General features: G+C 40.8%; 1 protein-coding gene across 2 annotated transcripts in view; it reads right to left on the reverse strand.

The window, feature by feature from the left end:
* MGAT4D (MGAT4 family member D) overlaps positions 1-13,200 on the reverse strand; it is a 58,797-nt gene that overhangs the window by 12,386 nt on the left and 33,211 nt on the right. For both annotated transcript variants that reach the window (XM_020783064.3, XM_078394727.1), the window contains 4 exons: positions 12,891-12,937; positions 11,997-12,110; positions 10,073-10,148; positions 4,006-4,120 (listed from right to left, as the gene is read on the reverse strand). In XM_020783064.3, coding sequence (XP_020638723.3) covers positions 4,006-4,120; positions 10,073-10,148; positions 11,997-12,110; positions 12,891-12,937 — 352 coding nt within the window. The remainder of the gene's footprint in view (positions 1-4,005; positions 4,121-10,072; positions 10,149-11,996; positions 12,111-12,890; positions 12,938-13,200) is intronic.

The following is a 13,200-nucleotide window of genomic DNA, read 5'->3' on the forward strand; positions in this document are numbered from 1 at the left end:
GAGTAAGCACACTGATACCAGTATGATTCTGCCGCATTGATTTTTTTAAAATGTACTTGAAGTCTGACAGACCTAAAAACAGTACTTATAAGAAAGATAACTAAAACTATATACAGTGGTGCATCGTTGAACGGGGCAGGGATTTCCATTGGAACGCATTAAACATGGTTGAATGCGTTCCAAATGGGCCAAATACTCACCGTTCAGCGAAGCTTCATAATGGCCGGCAGCCATTTTCGCGCCCTCATCTCGCTTAACGAGGGTGCGAAAACGCTGCGCGCGGCCATTTTGGGCCATTTCCGTGCTTCCGGCAGCCATTTTGGCCGCCGAACAGCTGATCGTCGGGCTTCGTTTTGCGAAGATCGGTAAGCGAAACGCTTACCGGTCTTCGCAAAGCGAATTTAGCCCTATTTAAAAAAACTTAAGTGATCGCATTAGCGATCCGAAAAAACGGATCGCTATGCGATTTCGTCATTATGCGGTGCGCTCGTTAAGCGAGGCACCACTGTACAGAAGTCATTCATAGCTGAACCTAGACCTAGAGCATCATATTAGTTGTGGTCAGTTATCAACGGTTTCAGCATGTGGTTTTATTAATTATCCTTAATGTAACTTTCTGTGTTCTCACCTGAATCTAGCATATCATCTATAGAAAATACATATTGACTAAGAATGCAATTACACAGCAAAGGAAATGCAAATTCACTCACAGTCACTCGCTATGAAGTTGCACCAGGATATTTGGGTCTGTGATTTAAATCACTACATATTTTATTTTGCTGTTTGCTTGCAGTTCTGCATATAGCAGAGGTCTGAGCATGCCCAGAAGTGGCGGCCCTGGCTCCTGGAAGGGAAACCAAGCCTGCTGCTTTCTTCTGAGGACAGAGGCGTGTGGTGGTGGCAGGAGTAGGTAGGCACCGAGGGGCAGTGGGGGGATTTGACAAACAGCTCAGAAAAATGTTCCCATTTGCAAGTCACGCATGAGTTCATTGGGGAAAAACCCCAAGTCGAGTCCAAGTCAAGTCACTGATGCAACTTAAGTGCAACTCGACACCGAGGGTCAAGTCACAAGGCCTCATAGCTGGTGAGATGAGAGGTGAAGGGGAAGATGCTTTATGTGCGTGTGCCCACATTCAGTTAGGCTTCCCTTTCTGCATCGCTTCAAAGCGATAATACACTTTGAACAAAAGTGAAAGAATTTGAGTTTTAAATAGTAGAAGGTCTTTGGTGGGGAGGAAAAACTATGGATTGGAGGTATGGGACTCCATGCTGATTCCCATTTTCTGTTGTATCATGTGATCAATGGGAAAAAGGAAAATCAGCTCACCCCAAACCCATAGTATTTCCTGCATTTTATCCTGTGTAGTCAGGTTCTAAGATAGAAACAAAGGCAATCAAGCTGCTCAAGTGGTCTGAAACATTTCTGCACCTCAAAAAACAAGTACAGTGGGGTCTCTACTTAAGAACGTCCCTACTTAAGAACAATTCTACTTAAGAACAGCTCCGTTTGCTAAATTTTGCTTCTACTTGAGAACAGAAATTCTAGATAAGAACAGGGAAAAAAACCTTTCCTGCTCTTTTTTTAACCTTAGGTCATCTTAGGTTAAAAAAATTCTCCCCCTAGTGGTAGAGTATGTATTAACCAGCTTTGCATTAGTTCCTATGGGAACTAATGCTTCAATGTACAAACGCACCTCTACATAACAAAAAAACAGCCAGAACGGATTAATTGGTTTTCAGTCCATTGCTTCAAAATTAGCTTCGCCAGAAGTGCTTTTAACACTGTTCCCTGACCTAAGAAAAAAAGAAAAAATATCCCCCTCTAGTGGCAGAAGGCGGAATAGCAGCTTCCCATTAGTTTCTATGGACGGAAAAGAGCAGATACGGATTAAATGGTTTTCAATGCATTCCTATGGGAAATGCAGATTCTACATAAGAACTTTTCCACTTGAGAACCACCTTCCAATACGGATTAAGTTCTTAAGTAGAGACCCCACTGTAGAATGGAACTAGCTGGGTATGTGATGTGAACCTCTGGTGCTATATTGGTTCTACTTTCTGTCCATGTTTACATGTGGCTTGGAGGATATACAGTTTTTTTGCTGACATTTTTTGCATCATATCGCTCAGATTTTTCTTATACTTATACAGTAGTCTGCTTAAAGGACACTGGCTGAAATCTTGTTGTGTAGCTAAGAACAGTAACTATAATAGTGCCACAATGGAAGTGTCATCCACAAAGCCCTTCCAGCACTGTATTATGCATCTGGTCACAATGGGAACAGCACAACTATGTGATTGAATTGCACAACCTGCAGTAATTTTAATTTATTTATTATTTCAACTTATATATCACCCCATAGTGCAATGCACTCTCTGGGTGGTTTACAACAAAGTGTACAAAGAGAAAGCATAAATACAAAACAATATGCAAATAGAAACAATCAGCCAAACAATCAATGAAACAATGATTAGCTAACCCATCTTTAGATAAATAAACAATTTAAAATGATACTGTATTGGACATCACAGGTACAATAATTAGTAAAAGGCAGCTTTGAACAGTCCTGTTTTTAGCAACTTCTTAATTTATCTGAGCATAACGTGTGCACAAAGTTATATGTGCATAACTTTGTTATTCAGTGATGAACTGGATTCTGGCCATTAGGTAGGATCCCAAGAGATTCTTGTACATAAATCGTCTGAATTTGTACAAGGGGGAAATCTCCATATGCTTCCAGTTTCCTTCCCACAATTCTAGTGGGTTCTCTGTCTCCTGATAGAAGGTTTGAGGAGGGCAAAGGGCTACAATGAGGGAAAGAAGGGAGCGGAAAGCCCTTCAAGATTTCACTTTAGACCTCTCCTCTGAATTGCACAGATCTGAGCAGCACAATTTCAGGTAGAGATATTCCCCCCCAAATAAATAAATAAATAAATAAATAAATAAATAAATAAATAAATTAGATAGATAGATAGATAGATAGATAGATAGATAGATAGATAGATAGATAGATAGATAGATAGATAGATAGATAGATAGATAGATAGATAGATAGATAGATAGATAGATAGATAGATAGATAGATAGATATTCTGCTGCTATTCGTTTCCAGGAAGTGGCTTCAGAAAGGTGGGTCTTGGCCTCACCTAAGGCCCTACTGTTGGCAGAATGGTGCCCCTCCCGTCTGATGGTGCAGGGCCGGGTGACCCCCTCTTCTGTTATGGTGGTTCCATGGGAAGGGTGCAGGGGCATACTAGGAGGCTGACATGGGTTGGTGGAGATGTGTCTCTCTGTGTGTTGATCAACCGTTTATGCTTTGTTGTTACTTTTTGGGAGCATAAGTTATACTGTACAGTACATGGATTTTGAACTATATGAAGATTTGGCACCACTAACCCCATGGTAGCTGAAGGAAGAAGTGCATATCCAATGGACTCTGTCCTCTATATAGTAATGATGCTGTTTTAGAGTTGTTCTGTGGCAAAATGTTGGTTTGATTAATACCGCTATTTCTGGAAGGGGAGTTTTATCTCCAAATATTGAGCTTGCCTAAAAACAAACAAGGCTTTTATGATCTTGCAGTACTCTTCTTTTCCTTTGAATCTTCCTATCATTGGCTGGTTGTGTTACACTTATTGGACATCACAGGCTCTGGCCTTATACCACTTACTTGGGAGTAAACCTTACTGAACAGAAAAAGACTGATTTCTGATTTGACTGTAGAGGCTTCCCCTGTAATAGTGATTGAAGCACAGGAGTCTAAATCCAATTGCTAGTTCCAATTAAGGTAGATTTAGTCAGTGAGTTACTGGATGCTATGACAATACTGTACTTGTATCAGTCCCGCTGATTTAATACTTGGGTTAATTTCCTCAGGACTAGCCTTGTGATTTTGGGTAATTTGTGAGGAGTGTTGTGGATGATTGTTATTTAAATAACATGTAAGCAGTTTAGCATAACTTCATTTCCATCCTTTTTAATCTTGATATTATTGCTGTACTTACCGATAAACCCAAGTTGAGAAAATTCAAGGATCATCCACTCGTTCGATTCCTGTTGTACAACAAAGTCTTTTATTATCTGTGTATATTCAGGCTTTGCTACAATATCATCTTCTAGCTGAAAAAAAAAGTAGTGTTTTTTTTTAATGAATCAGAAGTGGGATAGTCCTAAAGAGCAGAAAGTTTAGAAACAGGTAAATGTAAGTGACTTCTATACTTTATTAGTATATTTGTGTGTTCTGTGCCATCAAGTCGGAACTGACTAACAGCAACCCTAACAGGGCTTTTCAAGGTAAGTGAGATATTTAAGGAATGATTTTATTAGTTCCACTCCCCCAGTGAGTTTCCATGGCCAAGTGAGGATTTGAATCTTGTTTGCCAGAGTCCTAGTCTGTCACTCTGTCCACTACTACACCACACTGGGAATTCCCATTAGTATACAGTATTAACAAGAAATTACGCATAGAACTGACATAATTACATTTGAGGAAATTACCTTAAAATCACTCATAAGATGTTGTTCCATATATAAAAAATTTATGGGCAACAGAGAAGACATGACAATTGATCAAACTTTCAAAATACTGTACTGGGTTGGATCTTCCAAATTCTCTCACGTTTAGAGAAGGGATGGGACAAACCAGTCATGACTAAAGTCCCACTGATTTGGATGAATTGATCGTAAGCAAGATTGTTCGATCAACCAAATAGTAGCAATGATGATAAAACCAGAGTGAACAACATATGTGTTAACATAGGATTTGAATTCAGGACTTTTAATTTTGATGTACTTGAAGGAATGAAATGTCAGTGAAAGGAAATGGTGTCATAAAAGCATAAGATGACTGGCAAAGCAATGGTAATCCCTATGGAGGGATGGTTGCATAGGAAGAGTTAGGATTTGATGGGGGGTAATCAGCGGCGACAGATTTTACTTTCTTGGGCTCCATGAACACTGCAGATGGTGACAGCAGCCACGAAATTAAACGACGCCTGCTTCTTGGGAGGAAAGTGATGACAAACCTAGACAGCATCTTAAAAAACAGAGACATCACCTTGCCGACATAGTCAAAGCAATGGTTTTCCAGGTAGCGATGTATGGAAGTGAGAACTGGACCATAAAGAAGGCTGACCACCAAAGAATTGATGCTTTTGAGTTGTGGTGCTGGAGGAGAATCCCCTGGACTGCAAGGAAAACAAACCTATCCATTCTGAAAGAAATCAACCCTGAGTGCTCACTGGAAGGACAGATCCTGAAGCTGAGGCTCCAGTACTTTGGCCATCTCATGAGAAGAGAAGACTCCCTGGAAAAGACCCTGATGTCGGGAAAGTGGAGAAGGGGAAGACAGAGAATGAGATGGATGGGCACTGTCAGCAAAGCTACCAACATGAATTTGACCATACTCTGGAAGACAGTGGAAGACAAGAGGGCCTGCCATGCTCTGGTCTATGGGGTCATGAAGACTAAACAACAAAAGCAGAGGAAATTCACTCATGAGTGTAGCCCCATCTACCTTTTGTATTTACATCCAGAAAAAGCACTGTTGACATGACTCTATCACCAATAATGTTCATACTGGCTTCAAAACATATTTGTCCAAGAACAGAGCAGTGCAATTTCTGACATTTTGGCACAAGTTCTGTATCAAGATGCTGAAAGCTATTACAGTTTTTAATGCTTTTGTTTCAGCTCCCTTGAGGATTGATAAAAAGCACTTTCTAACAGCTACAGGAACAGAGCTTCTGAAAGATGCTTTCAGCTTTGAAAATGCATGGTTATCTCAGGATGAAGCAGACCTAAATGGACAGAGAGAATAATTACAATTCACCCCTGGTGAAGAGGGATTTGATTGTTGGCTCTTACGGCTCCCATGCAACCATTATCTATTTCTTGCTACAACAAAAAGTCAATCAAAGGGCCCCCTGTGGACTGTCAGAAATATGAACAACTGTGTGCATTGAAAATATTGACAGTTTTTCTCTAAACCTCTGTCACTCTTTTTTTGGATTAATATACCAATCAGTCCATCAGTCCCTTTTTTTTAAAAAAAGGAAAAAAATAGCTTCCATAAGAGAAAAGCAAAGGCATTTGAGGGCTAGAAATTCCTCAAGCCTTTGAAGAAAGGAAAGGCAGAAGGAGTTAGTTCAAATGGTCTTTCCAATTTGCTGTGAAAGAAGAGGACATCTGACCCAGACATATCTTCTAGATCTAAGAAATACTTAGTACGTGAACTTAATTCTTTCTCCAGTACTCTCACTATCTTGAACAAAAATTATGAACAAACTGTAAAAAGGTAATTTATTATATGAGCTATCTCTCCATTTTCCATTCCAGGCTGGAACAAATATGTAGGAAAATAACTTTCATACGGCAATTTTGCCTGAGTTTTGTTCAAGAACAAAACTGCATTCCAGAACACGATTAGCTCTCATCTTATTTATTTATTTATATATTTATATATTTATTTATTTATTTATTCATTCATTCATTCATTCATTCATTCATTCATTCATTTAAACTTCCTGGTACTCTTCTATCTCTCCTGTCCAACCTCCCCAGATGTCACCATGAGCTTCATTTAATTTGAATAAGTTTAATGATTGTGAAACTTGCATTTTTACAGATCACAGCAATCTTTCTATTTTCTGCTACAAATATTTCTGATCTTTCAGTTGCTTTTTGCTGTTCTTGAGCCTACTTTCGAGGGTCTTGCGGTAAAGAACAGCCTCAGTGGTAGCTAGTTAGTTAGATCTGGTAGGCATGCTGCCACAGACTTAGCTCACACATATAAACACCAGCAAGGGCCTGTTATTGTATGTTCTCATAACTGCAGCTTTTGGAGTGTCTATGAATGGTGATGTCAAGCACCATGAGATTTGGATTTTATGATGTACCATATTTTTCCATGTATAAGACTATACTTTTGTCTAAAATCTTTAGACTAAAAATTGAGTGTCATCTTATACACGGAAGTAAGCTGAGGAGAGAACAAACACAAGTGGGGGGGAAAGCAGGGAAGAAAGTGATCCTGCAGGGCTTTGATCCCTGCTTTCCTCTCCACTTGCCAAGCCTTTTAGCAAAAGGAAAGCAGGGATCAAAGCGCTGCAGGATGGCTTTGATCTCTGCTTTCCCCTCTGCTTACTAAGTCCCATGGGGTTTAGCAAAAGGAGGGGGGGGAGATCAGTGTAATCCCATGGCTGTATAAAGGGAAAAGGGATCAAAACGATCGTGCAGTGCTTTGATCCCTTCCCCCTACACTTGCTAAGCCCCACTTAGATTTCTTAATTTTGGATTCAAAAAGTGGGAGGGCATCTTATACATGGGGTGTCTTATGCAGAGAAAAATACGGCAATTCTCACAGTTTTTCAGTAATATATTCTGGATCACTTTTCATCCTCCTTTGAAAAAGTATTAATATACAAGCTTAGCCAATTCTTGCATGTCCTGAGTGGACATAGTTGGCATTTCCACATCATTCTGTTTTACACTGTTCCAAAAATGTTTGAAAAGCACTTTTTAACCAGTGAGGGAATATGATGTGGGTATTATTCCTCATTCTAGCTCCCTTCTTTCAGAGTTAATGCCATTGACACAGGAAACAAGTATGCTATATTCCACCCAGTGTTCTCCAAATGTTAAATATGTTACCAGGACAATTTGTGGGGCAGGATAACAAAGGAGAGAAGAAGTGAACCTCAGTAATAGATAAATCCACTCTCTTGAAGAAAATATAATCATTATAAGCACTGAAATACCCATAAAAGGAAATGTCACCAGATTTAGACAGGGTCTGCTCCAGTTTAAAGAGGGATTCTGAGCAATTATCTTCTAGTGAGTTTTGTTTTGAAAAATAGGTTCTAGAAGACTGACCTCACAGTGATAGCAGATAGCAGTAGCAATAAAGCTTTGAGTGGCTTTTGTTGGCTAGGTCTAGCTTCTATTTACATTTCTTGTAATGTGCCCATGCACTGGTGGTGTTATGGGGAATTCAAATGGTATTGGCCCAGCTTGGACTGAGATAGGCATCCGCAGTGGATCTTGTCAACAGCCTGAGAATGCCAGGTGCTAGCACACGTCTTGACTTAAGAGAAGTGGTTCCTTAAAGATGCCACTACACCAAATGCCACATGCCAATGAAATGCACATACTTATCAAGCAAAACAACTGTCAGGAGAGATTTGCGTTCCAAAACATTACATAAGACATTCTTTACTTCCATAGAATAGACAGAATCTTCCTCATTCCTACCAATTGTCCCTAGCACAAATGGCTGGACTCTTTCAGAGCTTGCACAAGGGGTATTCTGTACCTCCTGCAGAATCAGAACTATTTTTTGGAATATGGCAATCCCTGCTTGTGCTATGGAATGATGGAAATCTCATGGGTGCTCTGTAGGCAGAGAATTATGTTGCGCCAGCTCCCAGCAGGATACTGGCTAATATGTTTATGACTGGCTTACATACGTTTGATTTCTTTACCCATCACTAATGCTGTGAGTAATGAAATATTATTAATTTTACAAAATTTGTAGGAAGCAATTCTAAAGGGCATGAAATTGTAAATACATTAGCTAACACAGGGGTCAGGGAACTTTTTTACCCTTTACCCCCTGTTGTGAGCGCGCTGAAGCCTCTATTATCTCAGGCCTTCAGGAGGTGCTCACTCTTCTTCACAAGTTGCTGACACCAATACCAATTCAGTACCAATTATTTACTGAGACATGTGTTGCTTTGAAACCTAAACTTGTTTATTTGATCAGTAATATAAAATAAGTAAATCACAGGTTGCTAATCAATTTCTCTCACTCACTGAACTCACTGACATACAGAACCCTACTCTCACTGACTTTCTTGCTCACTCTCTCACAGACTCACAGATTTCTCCGAAACTCTTCCACATACTCCATACACTCCCCTTTATATGCCAGCCCCTCCCCCTTTAGCACCACCTTCCGTACACTCATTGGCTCCTTTTCCACTGCTCAGCTGTGACGGACAGGTGAGGGCAGGGCTGAACACTACACCCCCTAAAACATATACGCCAACATTACCCCCTTGATTTGAAAGGAAGGATTTTGGTCACATGTGGCCAGTTGAGTGCCACCGCCCGTGCCTGAGCCGTCCGCACCCAGGCTGCCGCCTTCTCCTCTGCCGCCACCTGGCGGGGCCGCACTCAGTCCTTGGCCCCATGGAGCGGCTTCGTTTCTCCACTGGTGGGTGGCTCCTTGGCAGCCGTCAAAGGACAGCAGGTGGCTCACCTGCCGGGGGCGCCCAACACCGCCTCCTCTGGCACTGGCACTGGCTCCGGTGGCTGCTCGCCAGGGCGGCTGCATCAGGCTTTGGCGTCAGGACTCCCGTGGGCATCACCACTGAAGCATCATGACAGCTGCCACATGGAGGGTGAAAGGCTCCACCAGGCCCGGCCGACAAGCGTGGAGGTGCCACTGAAGGAAGCCACGTGGCCGGGTGAGTGCCACTGCTGCCCAATGAGCTCCTCTGGGAATGGGGATGGGGCGGTGGCAGCGGCATCCTGGCACCAGGAGTCTGAGCCTGGCCTGGGCTGCCATCATGACTGTGCCCTCCCCCCTCCGCCATGATCCACCTCTCCAGACACTGGAAGGAGAGGCTCCTCCTGGCTGGGGCGCTCCGGCCACTCGCCCCAGCCTCACCCTCTGCCATGACTGGCCCCGCCACTGCCTCAGCTGCTGTATGCTGCCGGCCGGGGCCCATCACCAGCCACCATCTGCCGTGGCTCGGTTGCAGCCAGGCCGGAGAAGGGGGTGGGAAGGGGACAATCAGGCAGCCGGGGACCCCCCCTCCAGGCAGAAGAGGAGGAGGAGGAGGGAAGGGGGTTAGGGTCGCGTTCTCATTATCCCCAGGATTTTCATTTTTATCCCATTTGGGGTAATTTACCCCTGTTCTCTGACCACTGAGCTAACGCCTAAAGGTTACAAAAAAAACAGTACAAAATGTTCTCAAAGATCAGAGAAACTTGCACCTTGATTCTGATTCTAGCAGTGAACCCCAGTATATTCACAGTGAAAGCCACATATGTAGCATATGAACATACCTGTAAATAAAATGTTCCTTTAGGTTGAGCATACAGCATTAAGAAGCTATAATCCAAATTCTGTTTTGTTCTCCACCTAAATATAAGCAACAAGTTGTTTTGAAAGAACAGATTACTGTATTTTTACATTTCATTTATGTTTAGATAAAGAAAATGCTTATCTAGACTCATATCAATCTGGTTTTCTCAATGTGGTTCTGGAAGCAAATTGATTTGATAGCTGGCTCTGACTAGCCTTCACTGGGAGAGAGAAGATGTGGAATGAATATAATCCTGCCCAGCATCACCCCCCAGCCTTTGTTTCTTCTGCACCAACTACATACATTGGGCATTAGAGGCACTGTATTATGCTGATTCTGTTCTTGCTTGATAGGAGAAGACTGTGTTGGAATAGTAGTGGTCATAGTAGTGGTCATCCACACACGTATTATCCACTACAGCTCTACAGAAAAATGATGTGTCTCCAATGACTGAAGCTTCTATCTGAAAGGATTGGGAATGAGGGACATGCAAAAGATCCCATCTAGCTTCGCCTCTGCTTGATGTTGGCTGGAAATATCTGCCTGAAATCAATAATCAAGTACTTTGACAAATAAATTAGAAATGAGAAAAGTTAATTTGTCAAACTGCAAGTACCATAATATCCCAATCCCCTAATTCTCACCTCTGAAGTAGTCTGCAATTCATGAAATGTTTATGGTAGGGTACTAAATTCAGAGGTAGATACGTCTATCCTAAAGGAGGCTATGTTCTGAAAGGAATCATGTACTGCTCCTTAGTGCTCTTGGATCCAGGTTTATTTAACTGTCAGTTATGAATAGGATTGTCCTTTGATCAGCTTTGCCTGTTATGGAATCTATGCTTTTTCTGAAAGATAATAATGCTATTGTTTGTCATCTCCTGCTATTGCTTGCCATATTTTTTTACTTGGATACTGCAATGTGTTGTCGTTGGGACTACTCTTGAAGTCAGTTTGGAAAATGTGGCTCAACCAGTGTGAAATAGCGTGGCCTTTAACCTGGCCAACTCTATGGAGAATAGTATTGCCCTTTACTACAAGAATTCTCCTAGCTGTGTTTGTTTCTAGGACAATTTTGTGGTGATTATATTAACCTTTAAAATCTAACATAGGTTCTGTCTGGAATAGCTGGGGGAAACATTCTCCCATGAATATCTCTCCAAGTCTTGGGATTTGAAAATGATTATTTCTTATAGGTACTTTTAGATGCCACACTGATTATGATTAGGAATAGAGGACATTTCATGATCAAGGTAGACAATCATCAGAAGCAGTGTTCTGTTCACAGCAAAAGTAGCCTGTTTGTTCTAATGCAAGCTTGCTCAATTTGTATTTGGCAAATTTGTCTGCTTTTGTTTCAGTTTTGGTCAGCTCGGAAGCAGTACTGCTTGCTTGCTTGTTGCAGTGATTTATATACCATCCCATTATTGTAAGGAACTATTCTGGGCAGTTAACAAACTAGCATAGCAAAGAAATAAACTGTAAACATCATAAAAATAAAAACAAATAAACTATTATAAATCTGCCTGATATCCCAGGCATATCACACTGAAAGCTCTGCATGCGTACAAAGGTAACATAGTGGGGAGGAAAAAATAATGCATTTATGTACACTATGTAATCTGACTTCCATTAGTGGATTCTCTGCTATTTGAAGTCAATAACATTTGTGGGCAGCTCCTTTTAGAAAGGCTTTTTTTTTATTTAGATAGGCCTTTTTTATAGTCTGCTATGAACTGTCATGAAATATCTTCCCTTTTCAGCAGTGCTGTTTGTATATAATGCATTTAGGCAATGTTTTTTTGCTATATTACCTCATAATTTTATTGTATTGAGTTGCTTTGAACACATGTTTAAAAAGAGGAACAATGCTTAATGAAGTGCAATCTGAGAGATCTATCATACCTTACTCTCTCCTTTGAATCACCAAATGTTTCCTTGAGATTGGAGAGTTTAGGATAGTAGGAGGCAGGTGGAGAAATAAGCTCCAGAACACCAGAAAGTACCTCATTTGGAAAGCTAAATAAATAAATAAAATAAAATAGAAAGAACACAGTATTCTTTTCAAATTAGCTTCTGTACAGAGCTGCAGGCTATGCATGGGATCAGGGGCTTATTTGCAGAGATGTTTGTAAGCACTGAAGGGGTTTGTGTATTTTTTAACAGAACCTGTTGCTTTCTCTGCTCATATGTTGTGGAGCTAGAAAAAGCAATCCTACAATGCACCTAGACTGAAGCCAGAGATGCAACACTGGACTAGGGCTCAGGAGACATGGGTTCAAATTCCTGTTCAGGTATAGAAACTCATTGAGGGTACAAATGGTAAAATGGTAAAAACTACACCTTAAATTCTTGACATACCTTGAAAATCCTACTAAGGTCCCTATAATTTGGATGTGACTTGATGGCAGATAAAGTGCTAGAAAAACATGCCCACATCCAGTACATACTCAGTTGAGAACATATGTGGAAGCATGGCTAAAGCAGTATCCCAACATACATCCTCTATCTTTTGTTTTCTTCCTTCCCATCACCCCCAAGTATATCTGGGGTGTTTCATCAGGATATATGGGATGTTCCAGCATCTTATTTGACATAGTGTCATTGTATCTGATATTTCTCCAGTGCAGCACCAATCAGATCATTAGAACTGTAACTGATCAGGAATACTGGGAAATTATATAATTCTTGCTAATCCATGGTAACAGTCAGTGAAAGTTTACTCTTAGAGTGTCTTTTTAATGGCATGACATGATTTATTTTTCAGCTTCATAGACTGGCACATTAAGAAACACTAACCTGCTTCTGATGCTTTCTGCAATGTTGTTAACATATTCTGAATCCACCTAGAAAGGTTAAAGAAAACTTCAACATTTCTCCTTTTTTATTTTTGTTTTTTGCAACCAAATATTAGACCAAACACCAGCAGAGGAAATCTATCTCATTTATTTTCTTCATTGTTCCCCTGACCCCAAACAATTAGAATTATATTATGCAATATAAAAATGTATGTAGAAAGCAATTGCTTAATTGTTAATTGTACTATAAACAGGGGTAAGTTCTAAGCATTTTTGTCATACAGTTATGGGTATGTATTACTTTGGCAAAA

The sequence above is a fragment of the Pogona vitticeps genome, chromosome 5, assembly GCF_051106095.1.
Source record: "Pogona vitticeps strain Pit_001003342236 chromosome 5, PviZW2.1, whole genome shotgun sequence".
NCBI classification, from domain to species: domain Eukaryota; kingdom Metazoa; phylum Chordata; class Lepidosauria; order Squamata; family Agamidae; genus Pogona; species Pogona vitticeps.